This window comes from Habropoda laboriosa, unplaced genomic scaffold (assembly GCF_001263275.1).
Source record: "Habropoda laboriosa isolate 0110345459 unplaced genomic scaffold, ASM126327v1 scaffold314, whole genome shotgun sequence".
NCBI classification, from domain to species: Eukaryota; Metazoa; Arthropoda; class Insecta; order Hymenoptera; family Apidae; genus Habropoda; species Habropoda laboriosa.
The window spans coordinates 278,460-300,994 of record NW_017100447.1 but is presented as its reverse complement, the minus strand read 5'-3'; the positions used below and the strand labels follow the sequence as shown (position 1 = coordinate 300,994).

Below are 22,535 nucleotides of genomic sequence, written 5' to 3'. Positions count from 1 at the left end.
GAAAGGGTAACTGTAGTATATCTTGCATCAAACCCCCAAATATTCAAGCTGCTATTAATTTACCGCTTGAAGCGTATCGAGTATAGTTTAAAATAAAACACATAAATATTACGTGCCCGCTGAACAATCACGGTAACAAACACTGTCCTTCCCTTCTTGAAAAATTTTGTTTAAATGTCTCCGTGTTCAATACCACACCACAGTATTAGGATACCGTACTGGTATCAACCGAATGATTATTAATGTTAATAATGCCATCTCACGCATCGATCTAGTTATCGAACGATTACTGCTTAGCTTGCCACTTAAATGACTTCAACTACACCAATCAACTTAATTTTTAGTTATATTTGTTTTATATAAATTCCTGCCTCACCATGTCACTATTACAGTGTATTATAATAATGGGCCATTTCCCGTATAAATAAGCAAATAAATAATAAAATACTTCAATATCGTGTCATATTAGAATAATTCTAAAAATTTCTAATGGCTTGTTTTCCTTTAATCTCAGATTAAAGCAAAAAGGTTGCAGCTTCGTTGGATTTCCTCATTATCCTGTCGCGTGGTTCATCTTTGAATATTCAGATTTCAAGATATTCTCGATCGCTGCAAGAAAATTCGCGAAGCAGCACGTCATCCAAGAGATGCTTCTTAAGAACGCTACTTTGGGTCCGCATGAATAACGCAAGAGCAATGTTCTTGCGCTGAAAATTGCTAGGAAAGCTTTCGCTCCGTTTCCTGGCCAGCTTATCTCGAGTGGTTCTTGAAATTTTTGTCTTAGAAGCTCGCCCCTTTCGAAGGGAGGATTCGAATCGACCCTTTCCCAACATCGAAAATAACTGAAGATGACAATAAACGAAGAAATGAAGAAGAATTGGGAGTTAGTGCAGGAAGAACATTTTATAAGATCGAAGTGCAGGGAAGAAGATTTCTAGCCTCTCTTTTTGCCACCGAAGTATCCTACACGAGAATTTTTAACTTATTCGAGAAATCTCTAGGTTGAAATGTGAATCGTAATTTTCTGATAAAATTGAATACAAAGAAGCAGAAAATTAGAAATTCTCTTTGGTGTGATATTGCATATCCAAGCATTGAAATCTCCAAAAATGTTCAAATTAAATTCTAAGAAAAGAACGAAATTTTTAAGTTTCTCAGTTAATATGTGTAAATAAATCACTATGTACAATTAAACTAATTCACTGTACTACTATTGTGTACTGTTATTTTTCACTGAAACTGAAATATTTTTCATATGAACAGTCAAAAATGAGATTTTCATCTTCTCTACACATCAAAATATATTCATCATGAAATACAGAAAGAAAAAAGAACATAATTTTCCTAAAGAACAATCCTCTGTGTTAGAATATATTTTAGCATTGAAATCTCTCAAAAATTCACTTTTCCTTCCTGTTTTCTTAAACGATCTTAAATTAAAAAAAGCAAAATGAAACACCTGTTTATCATATTCGTCAGATTTTCTACATTTTCTTGTTCATTCGTTCCTACGCTGAATTGTTAACGAATTCGCCGAAGGAGCTCGCTGACACGTTGAAAATGAAAATGGACGCGAACTCCTTGGCAACTTGTTCTTCCTCCTCGTGCTCAAGAACCGTGACGTCTGCAACTTCCGCGCCACGAATCGCGTGAAAAATCCTACGAGCCGGTTAATTATTCGAGCATACGTTCACTTCGTTCTCGAAATGTTCGCGTTTCTGTCAATACACTTGCCACTTTTCGACGAAAATAACAACCATTCTCGAAGACTTTGCTGGAAAAAGGATAAGCTCTTTAACACGTTCCGTGCCAAGCCGTTTGCGAGCAAGTGTCATTACCAGTTTGGTAAATATGTAGCAATTATATATTTTTGAGATTTTTCGAGCTCCGAATTTATTTATTCGCAAAGTAAATATTGAAACTACAAAATGGACTATATAACAAACGAATAACTTTATTGATATCGAAAATATACAAGAATTCTTGCCGAGGAACGAGGTTTATGGTACACGTGGCGCGGAACGTGTTAATTGACTTTCAGTTTTTAACTTGAAGAATTCAACGGAGCTATTCCACTTGCAACGAATTTTTTTCCCGATTTCGTCGATTCAATCAACCCTCGTACGACGAACGCAGGGTCATTTTGAGTCAACAGCGATAAAGTCAGGCGGCTCAGATTAGAAAACACACATATTTTACGTATTAAATGTAAATAAACAAGAAAAATGTAAAATATACCCAATTCTGTCCCGAAGCCCGTGTAAAATAGAAATTCTGCTATGGGTTAAAATGACCCTGCATTCGTCTTCCGAGGGTTAACTATCAAGATCAGAAGAAATCCTCGAATCATCCACCTAAAGTTCTGTGTCTTGTAATACACGCAGTGCGAACAAAATTGAAATCACAACATCCAGAGAGATCAAACTAAATCCCCAACAAGATAGATCGTTCGATACCCTAACGTCGAACTGCTAATTAGCCAGCACACAGAAGGGACAAGCCTTTAAGACAGAGTTTCTCGAACGTTTTCTTCGAGCTGTTAGAAAAACGGTGGAACAGATGCTCGTCTTTCGCTTACTTTATCGGCGAACGAAGAGGAACCCCAGCTCCTATATCTTCTGCACCATCCACTTAGCTTAATTACTCGTGATTTAGTATCGTTGCGAGCAAGGGAGAAACGATTTAGCGATCAATCGAACACGTTGTCGGTGACGAATGTTGGACTATCGCTAAGGATGAATGATAAGGATGATTCTATGCCTGGGAAATCGTATTGCCTCGTTGGGATGAGCGATGGAGGCTCGTTGGAATGGGAAATGGCTGGCTGATTGAGGGATTGGAGGTGCTTGGGGGGATACGGTGCGGCTCAAGTGTTTGGTGCTTGCGGCGAAGTGTGTTGGAAGAATGTGAGGAAGTGGAAGAGAGAGAGAGAGAGAGTGTGTGTGATTTTGGATTTAATTGTGGGATTAGATGGAGAATGAGATTGACCAGGATGAGAGAATGTATTGTCAGAATATTTTCAAAGAAGGTAATAATTTTGACGAATGTTGGACTATCGCTAAGGATGAATGATAAGGATGATTCTATGCCTGGGAAATCGTATTGCCTCGTTGGGATGAGCGATGGAGGCTCGTTGGAATGGGAAATGGCTGGCTGATTGAGGGATTGGAGGTGCTTGGGGGGATACGGTGCGGCTCAAGTGTTTGGTGCTTGCGGCGAAGTGTGTTGGAAGAATGTGAGGAAGTGGAAGAGAGAGAGAGAGAGAGTGTGTGTGATTTTGGATTTAATTGTGGGATTAGATGGAGAATGAGAGAATGTGTATTGTCAGAATATTGTCAAAGAAGGTAATAATTTCAGGAATATTATCATAATATTTCTTCAGTTTTATGGAAATCTTATCTTATAAAATAATTTGAGGATTTTGGATTTAATTGTGGGATTAGATGGAGAATGAGAGAATGTGTATTGTCAGAATATTGTCAAAGAAGGTAATAATTTCAGGAATATTATCATAATATTTCTTCAGTTTTATGGAAATCTTATCTTCTAAAATAATTTGAGAAATTTGGGATTTTGGATTTAATTGTGGAATTAGATGGAGAACGAGATTGACCAGGATGAGAGAATGTATTGACAGAATATTTTCAAAGAAGGTAATAATTTCAGGAATATTATTATAATATTTCTTCAGTTTTATGGAAATCTTATCTTCTAAAATAATTTGAGAAATTTGGGATTTTGGATTTAATTGTGGGATTAGATGGAGAATGAGAGAATGTGTATTGTCAGAATATTATCAAAGAAGGTAATAATTTCAGGAATATTATTATAATATTTCTTCAGTTTTATGGAAATCTTATCTTCTAAAATAATTTGAGAAATTTGGGATTTTGGATTTAATTGTGGAATTAGATGGAGAACGAGATTGACCAGGATGAGAGAATGTATTGTCAGAATATTTTCAGAGAAGGTAATAATTTCAGGAATATTATCATAATATTTCTTATAAAATAATTTATGTTGGGATAAATTACTGTTATGTTATTTTGTAAAATAATTTGAGGAAACGATTTGATCCAAACGGAAAACTTCCTATAAGGAAGTTAAGCAATAATTCTCAAGCGACAATTTTAATAAATAAACAGATATATTATACAAAAATCGTAAAACCCTTTTCTTATTCCTCTCACCCATTCTATTCCTTATCTTACTTGCTGTATTACAGTACATTTATCTATGGATTATCTCAAGAGAATCTAACATTACTCTCGTGTATTTTGCATACGTTTATATGTTATAATTGCATAAATATCAGCAGCCTAATGATATACAAACCCACTGTGATTTACTTTTCCTCTTTAAACTCATTAATAACATTATCTCTTGCCCGCAATTCCTAGAGGAAATGAATTTTTATGCTAAAGGTACACTGTGTCAGCGTAATTCAAATTTTCTGTTTCTCGTGGAGTATTACAAATTCATATTGCAATACATTAGTTCTCTTGATAGAACGTACTTCATCTTTTAAAAATCCTCTGGAGAAACTTTTACGAATACACTCTCGTAACATTTATATATTTCAATCGCGATTTTTGCACAAAATATATTCAAATATTTGCACAAATTGCACAAAACATTGTACTCTATTTGTACATTAATTTCATCCCATCTATAATAAATAATATCAGATTGCCTACTACTGTTAACGTTCTTCTGTTATTATTCGCGATCTACGAGTATTTTTACTCAGAAAGATGGATTTTTCACGCTTTTTTTAAAACATCAAAATTTACAGTGTTTCATTCTTTGGATTAAAATCTAAAAATTGCAAGCATTGTCATCGTGTTATTTTACTATTATTGACGACAAGTAGGTACATATTTATCTTCAGAGAAGATCCGTCGAAAGTACAAAGCACTGTTACCGTTTGCAATAACAACGATCTTGAAAGGCAATTTAGGCGACAGTTAAGCAGGTAAAATAGCGACGGATCATTTCTCGATCTTCTCGGTGCAATTTTCCATGTGAATTTGTCACATGAAACAGGTGGTTAGATAGACACACACTTAGCTCTGCTATTCCAATTGGGAGTCTGCGCGAAGTGCTTTTGTACCGATTTGAATGAAGCTTCGCGCATACGTGGAGAATCTCTCTGTTTGACAGTTTATGCGAGCAGTAAATAGTTTACGAGATATTCAACAATGAGAATCGTGTACTACATTCTGTTGCACGAAATGGTTGAGTCATCTCAGCTACGTTTCAAGTAGGATAATGGACAAACATTGCTGTTTGACAGCAGAGGATACTACTTCTGTCGTGTTTGAATATATTTTTCTTTTGATACTTTCAAAAGACCGTTATTGGATAACGAATAGAAGTCTTGTAGGCTTTTTATAGCTTGAACCTCTAAGCCAAAATTTCATTTCACATCTGTTATCACTTTTGATCACTTTTGATTAGAAATCTTATTTCTGCCATTTTTAGATCTTATTTTGCATTATTATTATTGTATTAATATTGAGCCGTTGGAAATTCATAGAAAGTTCGTTTATTGCAATTATTGCCTTTATTTTGCGTTATTATTATTATATTAATATTGTGCCGTTGGAAATTCATAGAAAATTTGTTTATTTATTGCCCCTATAAGAATGAGAACTCTAGCCAATCACAGTTTCTTTTCTCACAAGAGAAAAATTCTTGCAAAAATTAATTCCAGCCACATACTCAAATGAATTCCTGGGAAAATGTAGGGCAAGTGGGTTTCATCCTTTTGTAATATCATGTGACTTGAAAGTAACGTATCCACATTTTTATATTACCTTCAATTTATTTTCTTTGTTTATTAGTGTACCATTATGTCTTACTATGATAACATTGCACCTACGCAAAAATATCTATCCCTTCCATTGTTGCAATTAACCGCAGCTAAAAAAAAAGAAGAAGAAGAAAAGACACAAGAAAAGAAGATTCTCCCACAGACACAGCTCTACAGAAAATAAATCACTTCATATCCACACTTCTGTAGTTCCTACATTTTCATTTATTTTGCTCATAAGTGTACAATGTTACTTTGTACCATTGCATCCCCCCCAAAAAAGTTGATTTATCCCTCCCATTGAAGCACTTAACCCCTTGCCTTGTAACAACGAGATGGCACAGATTCTGGTCACGATGCGACGAAAACAATTATATCAACACCAAAGATTAATTTTAATTCTACCTTTCGTTTTAATTTACAAAACCAAGAATTACCAAATGCAATTAGTCACAGCATAGCTGACGCTTGCTTGCATAGTTAGTAAAAATGATATCATAAGTCAAGGGGTTATCTGAAACTTCTCCCACAAGAAAATCAAAATCTATTATTAAAATCCATTGTTAGTACGTTATTCGAACCTCGACGAAGTGAGCTGCAATGCTTACGAAAAGCTGGAACACTTTATGCCCATAATAATACGTCTTACACCTTTGAAAGTCTTTTGAAAAATTGATTCCAATCACGTAGCCGAACTTCGTCGATCCCTTCAGCTTCCCTAAAATTGCCGAAAAATCCAGCAATTATACCCGAAGCAGACTCTCCGCCAATCTCCAAGTTCGCTATAAACCTTGTAACCCCAAGTGGGGACATCTGGTTTCGCAGAAAGCTGCAGAAGAAAGCTCGGGGACAAAGCTTAGGCTAACGAGGTTCCCAGTAACGAGCCGGGCCTGGCAGCCACTGAATCAGGAACAGATTTAGCCGCACGATGAATCACCCAGACGCGTTTGCTGTGTAAACAGGGGCGAGTCTCGTGGCTGGGAACCCCCGATCTTGCCCCCCACCCCGCCAATCTCTAACCACGGCCTATCCCTCTGTTTTTCACCCTCTCTTTCTGTTTACCAAGGCTTGCCAGTTCAACGAAGACGTGGCATCCTCTTTAATCCCCTCTCGATCGACAGGTGTTGAGAGGACGCTGATCGAGAATCCTGAGCAAACTCGGGCTTTCTGCTCGATCGCGCCTCCGCGAGGATCTTACGGACGAGGGAAGGAAGTGTTGCGAAGAGGTTTCCTCTGGTTATGGCGATTTTTTCCTCTGGCTTTTTCGCGTAATTTTTCTTTATCTTGGCTTGCCGGGTTTTTTGATCGGTGGATTAGGGAAGATTGGATTACATAATTTTTTCCTTTTTTTTAGGATTTTAGGATTGAGGAGAATTTTTTCAGGAGTATTAGAATTTCATTTTAACAGCCTGATAAGTGTTGATGGAGGTTTGCTCTAGTTGTGGCGATTCTTTTAAGTATTTTGGTCTACTAACTTCCTTTTTTTGGGGGATGCTGGATTGCAAACATTTTTGGGGGAATTAGAATTTTATTGTAACGGACTAATGAGAATATCGAAGTTGGTATGACTAAGTTCTACAATGGAATTTTATTTTAACACTTTACCGACCGGTAGCCTATTAATCGGCTTTTTGTCGCCAACGCTTACCGACCGGTAGCCTATTAATCGGCTTTTTGTCGCCAACGCTTACCGACCGATAACCTATTAACAAGTCAAAGTCTGATTTAACATTTCTGCAGGTATAAGGAAAAGCGCGTATATTCCCGCGCAGTAGCCTAGAGTCTAAACAGAGCCGGTGTTCTGTGGCCGAGTGACCGGTCGAAAGTGCGTCGAATGTTCAACCGCCTCCGGTCGGTAAAGTGTTAATAGCCTAATAAGTGCTGATGGAGATTTACTCTGGTTGTGGCGAACTTTTTGAGTATTTTGGCTTGCTAGCTTTCTTTTTTTTTTTTTTTTTGAGGATGTTGGATTGTAAACATTTCTTTCAGGAATTGAGGCCTTACCCCCGCGATGCGTCCGCGCACGGAGGTGTCGTGGGACCTTTCGCGGAAGGGAACGACAGAAGTCATCTGACCACTCCAAGAGTCGCTCCTTTTAGAAGTTTAGACCATTAGCAATAGTTGTTTTGTCCTCCTAATCACGGAGGTGGTCCTTCGAAGACGAACCTATTTAGTCGGCACACCACGTGCTAAATTCGACAAAGCTCGAAAGTTGGTTGCGACTACCACGAGCACATCATAACAAATAGTTATAAAGAGTTATACATCGTTCCTTCCCAATTAGTTCTGTGATTATTTGTTACTCTATGGAGATAAGATGAGCGTTGGGGTCCGCTTCACGCGATCGTCGCCGTATTGCGACGCGTAGTCAGTTTTCTTTTTCTTATACATACATCGTTCCTTCCCAATTAGTTCTGTGATTATTTGTTACTCTATGGAGATAAGATGAGCGTCGGGGTCCGCTTCACGCGATCGTCGCCGTATTGCGACGCGTAGTCAGTTTTCTTTTTCTTATAATGTATCATTTACATATAGCAACGGGGATTTCTGAATATCGAACTTAAACGTGGACACGACAATAAATAATTTTTTGAGAATTTTTAACACAAGAGAAATAGTCCTAATTTAAGGTTAGGACCCCCACCCCCTAGGAATGCTAGGGTTAAGTAAGAAAAGCTGATAAATTTGGCAATCTTCAGTTTTACAAATTAAACCGAAAATTAGAATTAAAAACTAATTTTTCTTACCGACGTAACTGTTTCTATCAGACCTTCGCCAAAATCTGTGGCGCGAGTTTATTACACGGCAAGGGGTTAATTTTCTATACAAGCTTAAAAGTTCAAGGAAAGAGAACTCGAATTCTGATCTTTTCACCGAACACACGTCGGTGCAGATTTTCTTAAAAAAATCCTCGAAAGGCGAGAGAATCGACACGGTGAAAGCATTTCACAACGCCTCTCGCCGTGAGAAAGGGGTGTAGGGCAGAGGGAAGAAGGGAAACCGTGTTCCGCCGCGAGCCCGCCGCGTCGAAAGCTCGCGGAATCGTCGCGTCTCGGGATTTTTTCGCGAGCCTCGCGACGAATGGAGCTTACGTCACGCTCGAGGAGCTAGGGGAACGGTCGTTGCCTCTTGACAGCCCGTTTCAATGCACCGTTGCCGGCAAGATTTACGCGCCCGCGCGCGATTTCGTCGCGCCAAAGTTGCCTGTGGAATCGTATTCGAAATTTATACGTGTCTCTTATCGACTCGTTCGGAAAGGAACCAATGCTCGAAGCCCTAGAGAGCGTGGTGTACGGAGACGTTGAGCTGGTGAAACGAATTCGTCGAATGAATTGAAGAGTCAAGGGGAAAAAAAGATCCATTTTTTTCGCCTTACTATGACATTTCAATATATAAAGGATGTATTGTTTGTTGGTTTTTTTCTTTTTTTTTTTTTTTGGTAGAATTCAGGTTTTTTTTTTCAGTCTCCTGACAGAAATTTTAGACAAGATGTGAGAAAAATGGTTATATTAATCGTAGTCCTAACTTACGTTTCAATTTGTAACACTGAGGATTACTAAGTGTTATTAATCTGTGACAAATTAGCTTTCGTTACCTGATACAGTAGTAAAGCATTAAATGGCTGACGCTTAGATGCGTAGTCAGAAAAGAAATCGTAGGTTAAGGGGTTAAGAAACGTAACTACATTGAAATTAACACTAGGTTTACGGGACGCGTCATTTTGACGCATTTCGAATTTCACTTGGACAATTACAGAAACCGTTTACATTTCTCTCCTAGACACTTATGCTTATTATAAATTTGATATAAATATATTGCTCGTATTATCATTTATTTAGAAGTTAATAGTGTATACGTTGTTTTTAAATAAAATAACCTGCTTTTTAAAGAAAATATGCGGTTTCGTTCACGCGTCAATTTGATCAATTTCGATCAATTTCGACACACTTTTGCCAATGAATTCGTAATGAATGCATAAAAACCCGAATCTCTGAGAGAAAGAAAGATTCAAAGGTATCCTCTCTGATTCAATCCTAGTTTACACCGAATTCCCCCGATTTTCACATTTTCCGCTCACTTGACAATTTCCTTGCACAAAAACGATTTAGTCTTTCAGCAGTTTCTTTTTCTCTTGGAGGCTGGGATTTTATATACGCGGAATTAATGCTCTCGCGATACGTTGGCAAAAGTGTGTCGAACATTATAGAAATTATTTGAGCTAAAAATGTTTCATTTCATTATGCTTTTTTCACAATGAACGGCTTAAAACCGCGGGAACTTTCAGGGTGACTTAATATTTAGAAATGGGGAAAACGATGAAAGTTTCAAGTTACTGCCATTTAAATAATAACCGTCGATGAGAAAAAACGTTAGGGTATTAGTGTTTGTATAAACAAAAGGATTTATGCTTTCGCTACGACAGATTTTAACGCCGAACTTGGGTAACTGATAAAACTTTTAACCACCGCTGCAAAATTTCCTATTTCGGCTGTACCGTTTTAAAGCTCGATTCGTTAAATTAACCCTTCGACCGTTTATCCCGTGCGAGATTCGGGCAAAGTGTCAAATATTTAACTCTTTCACTCAAGGGAGACTCTTAGGAGGAAAGTTAAAAAGGGACGAGATGTTATTGTCATAAGTACGACGTAGGGTTGTGTATCCCTTCTCTTAAAAATAATCACACCTGACGTTAATTATTAAAAAGATACGTGTGAAATATAAGTTTTTTTTACCGTAATTCATAATTTTATTTGACTGTCGAAGGGTTCAAGTTGAAGCGCTTAAAGAATAAAATTAAGCCGGAAGTGCGTCAAAAGGCTACTAATTCGAGCAAATTTTCAAAACGCCTACAGGCGCCAATAGTAATGAAAGGGCTAAGTGTGATTGTAAAGTAAGCGTTAATTAATCGAACAATATCTTAAGAATCAGATTGAAGTTCGTTTTACTTAAGTTACTCTCACGTGTCTTGCATACTTTCATACGTTACAATTGCACGAACAACTGCAATCACCTTGACACGCCATCCTAATCAATTCAACAAGTACTACTCCCAAGTGTTCCTCAGAAACACGACGACACCACGTGTTCCGTACCGAACATTTTCTTTTCTTTAGTTTAAAATTTCAAGGCAGTTGTAAAACAGACCTGAAGGATCCCGCGGCCCATAGGATTAGCCGAGACGGTTAGAGACGCGTACTCTCGGTAAAATCACAAACGAACGGCGTTTTCAAGACTCGTTTTTACGATCTATTCTTCCGACTTCCTAATTATTAAGGTAGTACTTTCCTTCTTTCATGTCCGATCTCCTTTTTTTCCGGAATTTCCCAATCCGCAGACACCTCATCCTTCTACCACCACTTTTACCCTCTCTCCATCTACTTAAGAAACACCCTACGACCAATAATCGATTTTCTATATTCTCCCATTTTTTCACCTCCCAAATTGAACTCCGCCTTCGGTAACTTAGATGCATGTCCTCTTCCGAATTTCGAACCAGTCTTGTTCCGAACGCCAACCAACAAGCAACCAGGTATTCAATCAGTCCAAGCACTGTACGATCAACCTAGTTTTTTATATGTACCATAACGTTCGAGATAAAGTACTCCGTGACCGCTTCAGGCCTCGTTAAAAATTATCCGAATTTTTTTTCTCTCGTGATCCAAGTCTGCAACAGAACGCAAACCGACGCGAGTACACGACACCACGAACTAACATCCAACGACCCAATACTCCAATGGCAAATACGCGAAAACCCAACGGCAACGTTACGAATCGATCTTCAGCCACGCAACAGCACCAGTTCCGCAATTCCTCGAGCCTGTCGTTCGAATATGAGCAATCGTCGAATGGAATGGTTAACCATTTGACCGTCGTCGGGGGAGAATCGCGTCGTAAAAGCTGCTTGGTGCTTTGTGGCGGCGGACAAATGGACATCCGGGGAAACCGCTGCTAATTTATGCGACGGGGAACGATATTAACGCGAGGTTTGCACCTGGAAGACGCGTCTCGGGACCAAACCGCCGCTCGAAAGTTGCAACTCCGCGTGGAAACTCCATCCGTCGAGTCGATTCCCGTGAAATTCTCGCGCCAGACGATCGAACACGTATCCACTCAAGGAACACTGGAAATTATGGCCTGCGATAGGACGAAGTGGACGCCTGTTGACCGGAAAGATTGTCCAGGGATTTGTTTGGAGCACAGAGTAATTGGTTTTACGGAGGATTCCTGACGATGAGTCAGCGTTACGTGGTTCGACAGGGAAATAGAATTATTTCGATACTCGCGAGCGGAGATTTTCGTGCAATTAGAAATGAAAATCGACACGCCAATCGAGTTCCAATCGTTGCTGAATTAAGTTGCTTCTGGTTCTGGAAACGATACGACAGGTGCCAATGGCGTTACAGATTTGATACTGATTTATTGCTGAACTTGTTGTTCTGGGCTTCTTTGAGGGAACAGACGATGTAATTAGGTACAAATGGGTACGGGAATTTTACTGCAGTTCCGCAGAAATGAACGAAGTCTACCTCTTTTAAGAAAGACACGCTTCGTCAAAAGCTGTTAGTTTTGTACCTGAATTGAGTGATTAATTACCGAAGATGACATCTACCGAAAGAGTAGATTTTTGAAGAGCTTATTCTTGAAATTCTATCGTGGAAGTCGTTACATGGAAGATCTTTCTCGAATATCACTTTTTTTAACTTGACGTGTCGAAAATGACTAATTCCATTTTTTAACGAAATCGTTTCCTAGGCGTGTAGAAATGAGTTTGCGATTATTTAGAGTGCTTAGGAGGCGATTACTCGCCTAAAAGTAAGTCGCAAATATAGAACGTAATTCATTTTCGAGAAAATCAAATTTCGATACTAATTTCACATTTCCTTCAACTTCATGTACCAAAAATGAGTAATTTCTTTTTTTTTTATTATTTTCTAGGTGTATAGAATTAAGTTTTCCATTATTCGGTTAAACCTACTTATCTGTCAAAATGTAATCAAATTGTCTATCTATATTTTCCTATTACCGAAGTGATAATACCACCGGAAGCATAAAGTACGTAATTTTTCCATCGGACCAAAATAATTTGGTCACCCACTGTATACAGGGTGTTCAGCGTAACAGTTGCCACGATTTTTCAGGCACTTCTGGTAGTATGAGAAAAAGATGCTCGATCGTCAACAAGTAACAAAAATAAAAATTGCACAAATACACTATTCTTTTCACAAATAATTTGGGTCACTTTCATTTCTTTAAATAACACTGTACAACTTTTTCTACGTTGTATTGTAGGCGACATTGAGACGAATGAATGTACAATATCGGCGCATTCGTTCAACAACTTGTTGAGAAAAACATTTTTAACGTAATAGTAGTCCTTACGAACACATAAGACTGTGGTTACAGTGGATGCGTTATTCGGACGAATTGACGTTCTGACAGATGGAACATCTGAAGACCGCAATGCATACACTCATAAGAATCAGTATACACGTTTGATTGCTTTGACGTATTGAGTTCGTCCAAATAACCGTTCATAAGCACTCCTGTTACATTAAAAATATGTTTCTCCACAAGTTGCCCTACGAATGTACCGACATTGCACATCGCCGAATTTACCTCAACGTCGCCTACAGTACTCTACCTGTGAAAAGTTATACAGTGTCGTTTAAAAAAATTAAAGTGACCCCGATTACTCGCGTAAAAGATAATATTTTTGTAATTTCTGCATTTCAAGCATCTTCTTCTCACACTACCCAGAAATGCGTGAACACCCCGTATATACACACACCACCGACATAAGTCATGCTGGTGCATTACAAAGAACCCCCAGAATCAATCTGACACTCACCATGGTGTCTTTGATGTGCTCGACGGGTTGCAGGAGGACCGTTGTCGTGGCGAGTGGCCGATGATGATGCTGCTGCTGTTGCTGCTGATGATGATGCTGCTGATGTTGGTGCTGATGGTGATGGTGTTGATGGTGGTGCGGATTGCAATTGGCGATGTTCGTACAGGTACAACTGCAGCCTATGTTACACGCCTGCTGGCCGGCGAAGAGGTCGCACCACCCGGGACAAACGGGTACGAATGAAAATACGTGGTGATGGAGGAACGTGCCTCGTCCGCGGCGATCGTCTCCGCTAGCCAGCACTTGCCGCCTGCTGCAGCCGAGGGTACGAAGAGGCCGCGGCCGCCTGCTGTCGCGGCCAACGAGTGCAGCCTCCAAAAGAACCTGCCGCCGCGTTCCTGACCGGCCCAGCCACGTTCCAAGGCCGGCTGATGATGGCGAGCTTCCGTCCTGCTCGGTCGGCTTAACTCGCACGATGGCCACCACAGTTTGCCTGATTGTCGTTCCCCCTGTTGCTCGCCGACCGCGAGGCCGACGCGCGACTATCTTCTGCCTCTCTGTTTCTCCGATTACCACGCGAACGCTTGATCGAATTTCGTTCTCTTGATCGAATTGTCGTTCGAACGATACACACAGAGACAGCGAGCGAGAGAGAGAGAAAGGGGAAGGGGGAGAGAGAGAGAGAGATGTTAAGTTTGTTACACCTTACAAGCTAACGAGCGCGCGCTGCACGCTAGATTACAACGACGATTGTCGAGGTTTAAGATCCTTACTCTACACACAGCGGACATACACACACACCCAAGGTGGCCGCTGAAGACGCGTTTCAAGCGTTGAAGTTGCGCGGATATAGACACCGGTTAGTTTTACCCTACAGCTCCGCGATATACAAAGATGATTGTCAAAGTGTGTGAGCGAGTTTTTTTTCAGACAGGTTTTCTCAGGTTAGATCACGAGAGTGATGGGGAGGGTTACGGGGGCACGAGAGTGCAAGAGGTAAAAATAGGGGACACAGGGTACACCACACGCTATTACAGGCGAGTGAGAGAAGACTCTCGACTCGGCTCGCTCGCACGTTAATTGAAACGTCGTAGGTACGTGGATTAGTGATTGTTCTCTTCTCCGAGTGTAGGATTCGGATTATTTTCCTCTTTGTTACTCGCTTTTTTTTTTGCTCTTTTCCTTTGTTTTCCTTCAAAAAAGGAGACTCTCGCTTAGTCGAGTCGAAGTTTGTAGTTGTTGTAGTAGTAGTAGTAGTAAAACGCTAAGAGAACTACGTGAAAAATGATTGTCACGAAGATTGACAGAGAACGCCCCCGGAAATCGGGGCAGACAGGGAAGAGACGGTCGGGCCTTGCTCCTGTCACCGATTCGTATCAGCTGGCTCGGCCCAACGATCGGATATGTGCGAAGGGTGTATACATATAAACGTATGTATATAAGTGTAAATATATATAATATATATCGTATGTATATATATATATATATATACATATATCTATGTAGACGATAATATAAGAGCGTGTTTTTAACCTTACGATTTTTTATTTTTTTATTTTTGTTTTTTTTTTTTACCCTTTCTCGTTTAATATATATACTTCTTTTTTCTTTCCTTTCCGCAAGAGGAGGGGAAAGACCGCCGCGTGCTTCCCGCCTCTCCCTCTTTTCACGCCCTCTTGATTCCTCACGATTTATGCCCAACCCACTACTACTGTGCTTGATTGTCTTGACGCGATTCTCTTTTTTAGTGCGTTCGGTCGCTCATGATTCACGCGCGACCTACTCTTTTCGCCTTATATACTTAATACCTTTAATATCCTAATACTTACTTAGGAGAACAACGATTTCGTTTTTTTTTTTTTTACGCTTAACGATTGTACACGGTGAGGTGGCTTGGTGGGGTGTGGGGTGGTGGAGCAGAGTTGCGGTAGTATTTAAAACAGGAAATTTGGGAGATCGTCGTGTTGTCTTTTTTTCTGTTCGTACTTTCTCTCTCTCTCTCGTTCTCTCTCCCTCTCTCACTCCGACGTTCGAACGACTTGTCGGCTGACTTAGAGCCCCGGACACGAATAATCGCGGCCCGCCGCGGTAACCAAATCGGGAAAATATCGAAAAATCCGACGATCTCACGAGATTGATCCTCGCGAATCCCCCGGCCTCGCGTGTCCTAGCGTTTCTCTTCCTTCGGCTGATCCTCCTGCTCCAGATTCCTTCTCCCTTTCTCTTCTTCGATTGCACAACGGGGCGTACGGCTAGCGAGTCGATTGACGACGAGAGGGCGACCTTGAACAACACTTGCTTGCCAGCTCCCTCTCTCTCACTCCGTTTCTTCCTTTCCTCCTTTCTCTGACCGGTTCCCTCACTGCTTCGACACACACAGACACACACACACGGTCAGACAGTGGGGGAGGAGACTGTGATCAAAGAGACGGTGCATATGCATGCGCCTCTCTCCGTGACAGCTGGCTCAGACGTGGCTCGGTGCTTGCAGCAGTCCCGTAAGGGGACTCTCTCCCAAGAGGGGGGCCAAAGCAGTAGTAATAGCAGGCGGTGTAGCGGCAGATAGACTCTCTCTCTCTCTCTCTCTCTTTCTCTCTCTCTCTCTCTGGTTGTCTCGTGCACCCACCACGGCGAATCACGTGCCGAGCGTTATCACTGACCGGCGGCGGAAAGACACGAGTGGCGGTCCTTTGGCGCGAGGAGCTGGACTCTGGCACGCGCGCGTGCCCAGCCACGTAAACAGAGTGCTTTGCGGTGTAAAGCCGGACGACAGAGACCGCGGGCGATCGGTGGAGGACCAGGTGGACACCGTTTTCGAGAGAGTTAGGATAATGACGAAGAAGAAGAAGTAGATATAGGGCGGTTGTAGAGAATTTTCTCGGTACGGTAGGAAAACAAGAACGGTGGCAGGGATGTATAATCTCTCTGTGGCTCGCGTTAAGCAAGGCGAAGAGAGATAGGAGGTGATGATGAGCAGCACGAATAAGAGAGATATATATACATATATCGGTCGTGCACGCGCGCGTGTGTGTCGTGTGTGTGTCTGTCCTGTGTGCACGTGTGCGTGTGTGTTTCGGTTGGATTCGGAGGCTTGGGTGTCGCGGTGGACCTTCGCCGCACGTAGTAACGGAACGAGAAAGAGAGAAGGAGAGAGAGAGTGTGTGTGTGGGAGGTGTGTGTGTGTACGTGAGAGAGTAACTCGGAGGCGGGAACGATTAAAGAGCGTCCTACTCGATCGCCTAGCTTGACACAACTGAGAGCAGCGTCTCTCTCGCGGCGCCCGCGTAGGCCTCCACCGCCACCGTCGGCCGCGGCCGGGTCGTGTCGCCGCGTATACGCGGCTTTCAAACGCTACCCCCTGCTCCTCACACCCCGGCGGAGCTAGCGTCGCCAATCGGGAGCGAGCCACCGGCCGAGCGCCGGCGGAAACGCACGAGCCGAGTCGAGTCTGCGCGCGTCACCGTTCGCCGCTCACCGCTGCTCCTACCCTGCGTCACATCTTCGCGATCCTCATCCCCACCCCTGCTCCCTTTCAGTCCACGTATATACACCCCGCCACCCCCACGCACACCCTACCGTGGTAGAGCTCGAGACCGTTCGAGCACCCGCGGTGCCGCGTTCGTCTTTACTAACCCTGTTTCGCTCGCTTTCGTCTCCTTTTTACACACAGTCAACAAGCCCTCCTCTCTCTCACTCACTCTCTCTCTCTCTTTCTCTTCCTAACACTGGGTCTATCTTGATCGCTGACTCTGCTTGCGCGGGGACTTGCTGGATGACTGCTGACTCGTTTAGAGTGATTCCTTGCTTGCGAGGGGTAGCAGCTGTTGTTCGTTGCTTGATTTAGAGGAGGTTGTTCTTGTTTTGTACAGTGTTCGGTGATAGGGTTGTTTCAGGTAGGAGAAAGTTTTTGGGCGAGTGGTACCATAGTGAAGTGATAGTTGGGAAGGGTGTTTTCTGAAGAGTGTGAGAATGCGTCTATGGTGGGTGACAGTGGTTACGTAGTGATCGGACTGGTTAGGGTGGTTTTGTTTTCGCGGATAATACGAGTGAGACGTGATTTCAGAGATTGCTGTTTTGTATTGATTAGAGTGCTTAGGGGATTCGACGGTCCGGTGTGCTTCGTTCGGTCTGTCGTGAGAGTTGATCGTGGGCTGATGGGGTTTAAAGGGCATTTTCGAAAGTCTTTAAAAATTGTTGTTTCGAAGAAAATGATTTTCGCTCGATTTGAAACTTTAAGGCGTGCTCGAAGGTAGTAATTTTGTCGGTTCTTCGTGTAGCTCGCGTGAAAGATTCAAGTAGAGTTTGATTTAGTAATAATACACAGAGAGCATAAACCATTTTGCAAAATACTGAAAAGCGACGAAATGATGTCAATTTAAAGTGAAAGTCTGAGTTTCTCAGGCAAACATCTGACATTTTGTCATATAGTTTTCATTTGAATCGTTTCAAAATTTTGAGAAATTCGTGATGTATGCCCTAGATACAAATACACACGTCGATGATGCAAACTTTCAAGTCAATCGGTGGCGTAGTTTTTGAAAAATCTTGCACACTATACCTTAAAAAATACGATTTTCAAAAGATAGCACTTAAAATTTGTGGAGAACTATCTTTCTTCAGGAATTCTACCTATTCAGCTCTCCATTTTTAAATGCAAAAATGAATTCTACAATGAAAAACACATGCATATGCACTCAAATATCGTAATAGGCGTAAAATAAACATACTAAGTATCCAACACTCTGCTAAGAATATTAAATTTCCTCCTGAAATACTCAAAGTGTCGTGAAAATATTGTCAGGTTCAAGTTAGACGCTGAACTCCTATCATGATTCGAACTATATCGAGATCACCTTGCTCAACGAATTTAAAATAAACATTACAATGAAACTGGTTCCATCTGCGGTGTTCAAAGTGTAGCGAGTGCGCTATAACGTCGGTTCAAACATTTTGAAACTCAGGAAAATATTATTTCCAGTATTGCGTAAATCATTTATTAAAAAATCTTCAACAATCAGAGGAATAGACGATCGAATATAACGAATTTTAAGTTTCCAATAATTCGAATCTATCTGTACGCTATTATCCGTAGTTGAGACGAGTAACACGCAAATAACACGTGTGTTTGGATCATTCAAATAGAGCGAGAGATAAGTCTTATCAACTGTCTAGATTCACCTGCTAGTCACCTACTTTAATAAGTACATATTCCCAAGCTTAAGTATGTCTTAATATCACTCGGCTTTGGCGTACCAGGAAAATATGGTTGCCTTGAAAAATATGCAAACGAGAAATCTTACATAAATTGCTTGATCTAATTTGACTGTGAATATGATGACAAAAATTCTCTCGTGAAGCAAAAATCTATTAAATAATACTTAGTATTTATCTATTTTCATCTCAAAATGGCCCAAAAAATCATACAGATGAGGTGCAATAGTAGCAATAACTGGGAGAATTTTCAATACCGATAACATTACGTTACGACAAGTAGATAAGAAAGAAGTGAAATACTCTTAACCGTTTGAGTCCCACGCGCCGCTTTCGCGCTCTTCAGATTTCATGTCGGAATAATAAATTATAAAAGAAACGCTATCGCGCTGCTTAGCATTTTTCGACACAGAATAAAAGGAGCGCCATCGCGCCGCTTCGATCTTTTCGCATCCCATACAGAAAGCGCTATTGCGCTGTTCGGCTTTTTTCGACCGTGTTTTTTGAAAAACCTCTGGTATTCAAACGGTTAAGGTATGGATTGAAATTGAAAAATCATCAGGTTGCATTTGAAACAACAGAAACGACACAGACATTGTCGGTTTCTCAGGAAATCATGATATCGTGAATTTATCTAATCTTTGATAACTTCAATTTCACTTCTGTAATTAGTTTGTACCGTCTTTGTTTCACAATTCATAACTTTAATTTCCTCTTTCGTTCACGTTACGAAGTTCCCTTGGTTTAGACTTCTCACGACTGTTCCTTAACTTCCTCCTACTTTTTCTGTCCTTCTCCCTTTTTAACTCCATCTCTTCCACGGGATTTTTCTTTAATTTCCCACCAAACGCATTTCCGCTTTGTCAATAGCCGCGTGACTACCTGCTACTTTCAATTCTCTGGTAAATTTCATTTGTCATCCTTCCACGTTCCTCTGTCCACATTTTCAACCTCCGTTTTTCTCATCGTTGCAAAATTATTTCAATGCAAAAAATGTAAGCACGCGTGAATGGAATCGTAGAAAGCAACGGGCATTACATATACTACCGGCCAAAAGTTTGGAATCACCTGCCGATTTATATTAACATTGAATCTGCTACTAATTCTTTACCGATTTCAAATTCATGCTGTGGATATCAATAGTACGAGGGCGGATTGAAAAGTTTGCGGCCTAAGTGGGAAGAACTGCTCAATTCTTTACCGATTTCAAATTCATGCTGTGGATATCAATAGTACGAGGGCGGATTGAAAAGTTCGCGGCCTAAGTGGGAAGAACTGCTCCTAGGTGCTTGCAATTTTTACGGTGTAATCTGTGATCATTTGTGTACCGACGTACGAAATTTCGTGGCTCTCTTTTACAGCTGGTGAAGTAGGGGTGTTTACAGCGACGGAGAAGAGACGAATAGAAGCGAGGAATGATCCAGTACATGGTGACAAAGGACATCACCGCAAGGACCTTGAATGATTTTCGCAAGAATTTCGAATAATTTTTGCAAGGTCCTTGAATGATCTTTGAAGCGAGGTCCTTTATCTTCAGGTATTGGATCGCTGTTCGTTTTCTAATTTTCTCCATCTCTACTCCATCTACTGCAAATACCTCTACTTCACTAGCTCCAAAAGGGAGAAAAATGACGACAGAGACACGAAACTGTATAAATTAGTACACAATTAATTACATATTATTTAGTAAAAATTACAAGCACTTAGCTGCAATCCTTCATACCTAGGCTGTGAACTTTTCAATCCACCCTAGTACTTAACCCCATGTCGACTGATTTGAATAATAAAAAACTCGTTAAAAAATTATTATAAATGTTAACTTTTTGGGAGGATTTTTGTGCAACTTGCGATGCACAGTGATTCCAAACATTTGGCCGGTAGTGTAATTGATTAAACGAAACAGTAATATTGTAGTAAATTGATTTACTGTTACGTCGTCAAAATTTACATTACTTTCTCACCAACAGAATATTTCTATTATTTTGTGCGATATAATTGACAAATGAGTCCACGAATTTCGACATTCTCACGTTTCAACATCCGATTCGGGAATTTTCTACTTGTGGAATTTGTCAGAATTCGCAATTTCCCAATCATCGTAGAAAAGTTTACACAAAACTTTTACAGAAGGAAAGGAACACCGGAAAACAAATTATATTGTATACAATAATTAACGAATAGGTTCTACAATTTGGTATTCTCACGTTCGAACATTCAATTCGTGAATTTCCTGTTTTTGGAAATTGTCAGAATTCATAATTTCCCCAAAATTAACAGGCTAAGACTTTACTAAGACATTACTAATCAGCCAGGCTAAAAGAAAAACATAGGAAAGTAAATTATTTTGTATACAACAATTAACAAATAGTTTCTCGAATTTCAAATTAAATTTCCTATTATAGCAATTTATCAGAATTCGTAATTTCTCAATCATAATAAAAAAATAAATAAATTAGCTATTTTGAAGACTCGACCAATCCAAATAACCACAAAATGGCGAAACTGTTCTCGAATTTTAAATGAAATTTCCTATTTTAGCAATTTATTAGAATTCGTAATTTCTCAATCTTAATAAAAAAATAAATAAATTAGCTATTCCAGACTCGACCAATCCAAATAACCATAAAATGGTAAAACTGTTCTCGAATTTTAAATTAAATTTCCTATTTTAGCAATTTATCAGAATTCGTAATTTCTCAATCTTAATAAAAAAATAAATAAATTAGCTATTCCAGACTCGACCAATCCAAATAACCACAAAATGGTGAAACTGTTCTCGAATTTTAAATTAAATTTCCTATTATAGCAATTTATCAGAATTCGTAATTTCTCAATCCTAATAAAAAAAATAAATAAATTAGGTACTCCAGACTCGACCAATCCAAATAACCACAAAATGGTAAAACTGTTCTCGAATTTTAAATTAAATTTCCTATTATAGCAATTTATCAGAATTCGTAATTTCTCAATCCTAAAAAAAAATAAATAAATTAACTATTCTAAAGACTCGACCAATCCAAATAACCATAAAATGGTAAAACTGTTCTCGAATTTTAAATTAAATTTCCTATTATAGCAATTTATCAGAATTCGTAATTTCTCAATCCTAAAAAAAAATAAATAAATTAGCTATTCTAAAGACTCGATCAATCCAAATAACCAGAAAACGGTGAAACTAGAAGAGAAACACTGGAAAACAATATTACCATTCGTTCTTCAAGCACATACTTCACGAGCTGTTTGCCCAAGACCGAGATTGCGATTGTTCGAAAATGGCAAGGGGTGAAAAGCGGAAGTGAACGAGGGAAAGAATCGAAATTCGAAGGGGTGATCAGACGATGGTAGTCCTCGAGGAAAAACGACGGGACCATGAGCACCTTCGATGGGTTCTTGCAGGCTCTGATTGTTCAGAAACGAACGGCGTTGATCAGGATCGATTGCACAACGAACCGATTCACCCTCGACGGCCACGAGGACACTCGAGCAATCGTCTCCCTCGAAAGTTGTAACCTGATTATCCGGTCTGGACAAACGAGAGCAGGATTTTTTGCAGAAAGATTGCTTTTGACTTTTGAAAATTTAAGATGATGTTCTGTGAGCTTTTTCGAAGAAAACAGCGCACAGCGGTGAATAGTTCGAAGTTCCCTGATTTTTATTAAT

General features: G+C 40.2%; 1 protein-coding gene across 1 annotated transcript in view; it reads right to left on the bottom strand.

Moving 5' to 3' along the window:
• The window catches only part of LOC108575902 (protein deltex-like), a gene marked incomplete at its 3' end in the record, with an annotated part of 226,682 nt that extends 204,581 nt beyond the window's left edge, over positions 1 to 22,101 (bottom strand). Inside the window, exons 1-2 of the mRNA XM_017938835.1 lie at positions 22,082 to 22,101; positions 13,665 to 13,974 (exon numbers count right to left, since the gene is read on the bottom strand). Of these exons, the coding sequence (XP_017794324.1) occupies positions 13,665 to 13,974; positions 22,082 to 22,101 (330 nt within the window). The remainder of the gene's footprint in view (positions 1 to 13,664; positions 13,975 to 22,081) is intronic.
• Positions 22,102 to 22,535: the final 434 nt, after the last annotated feature.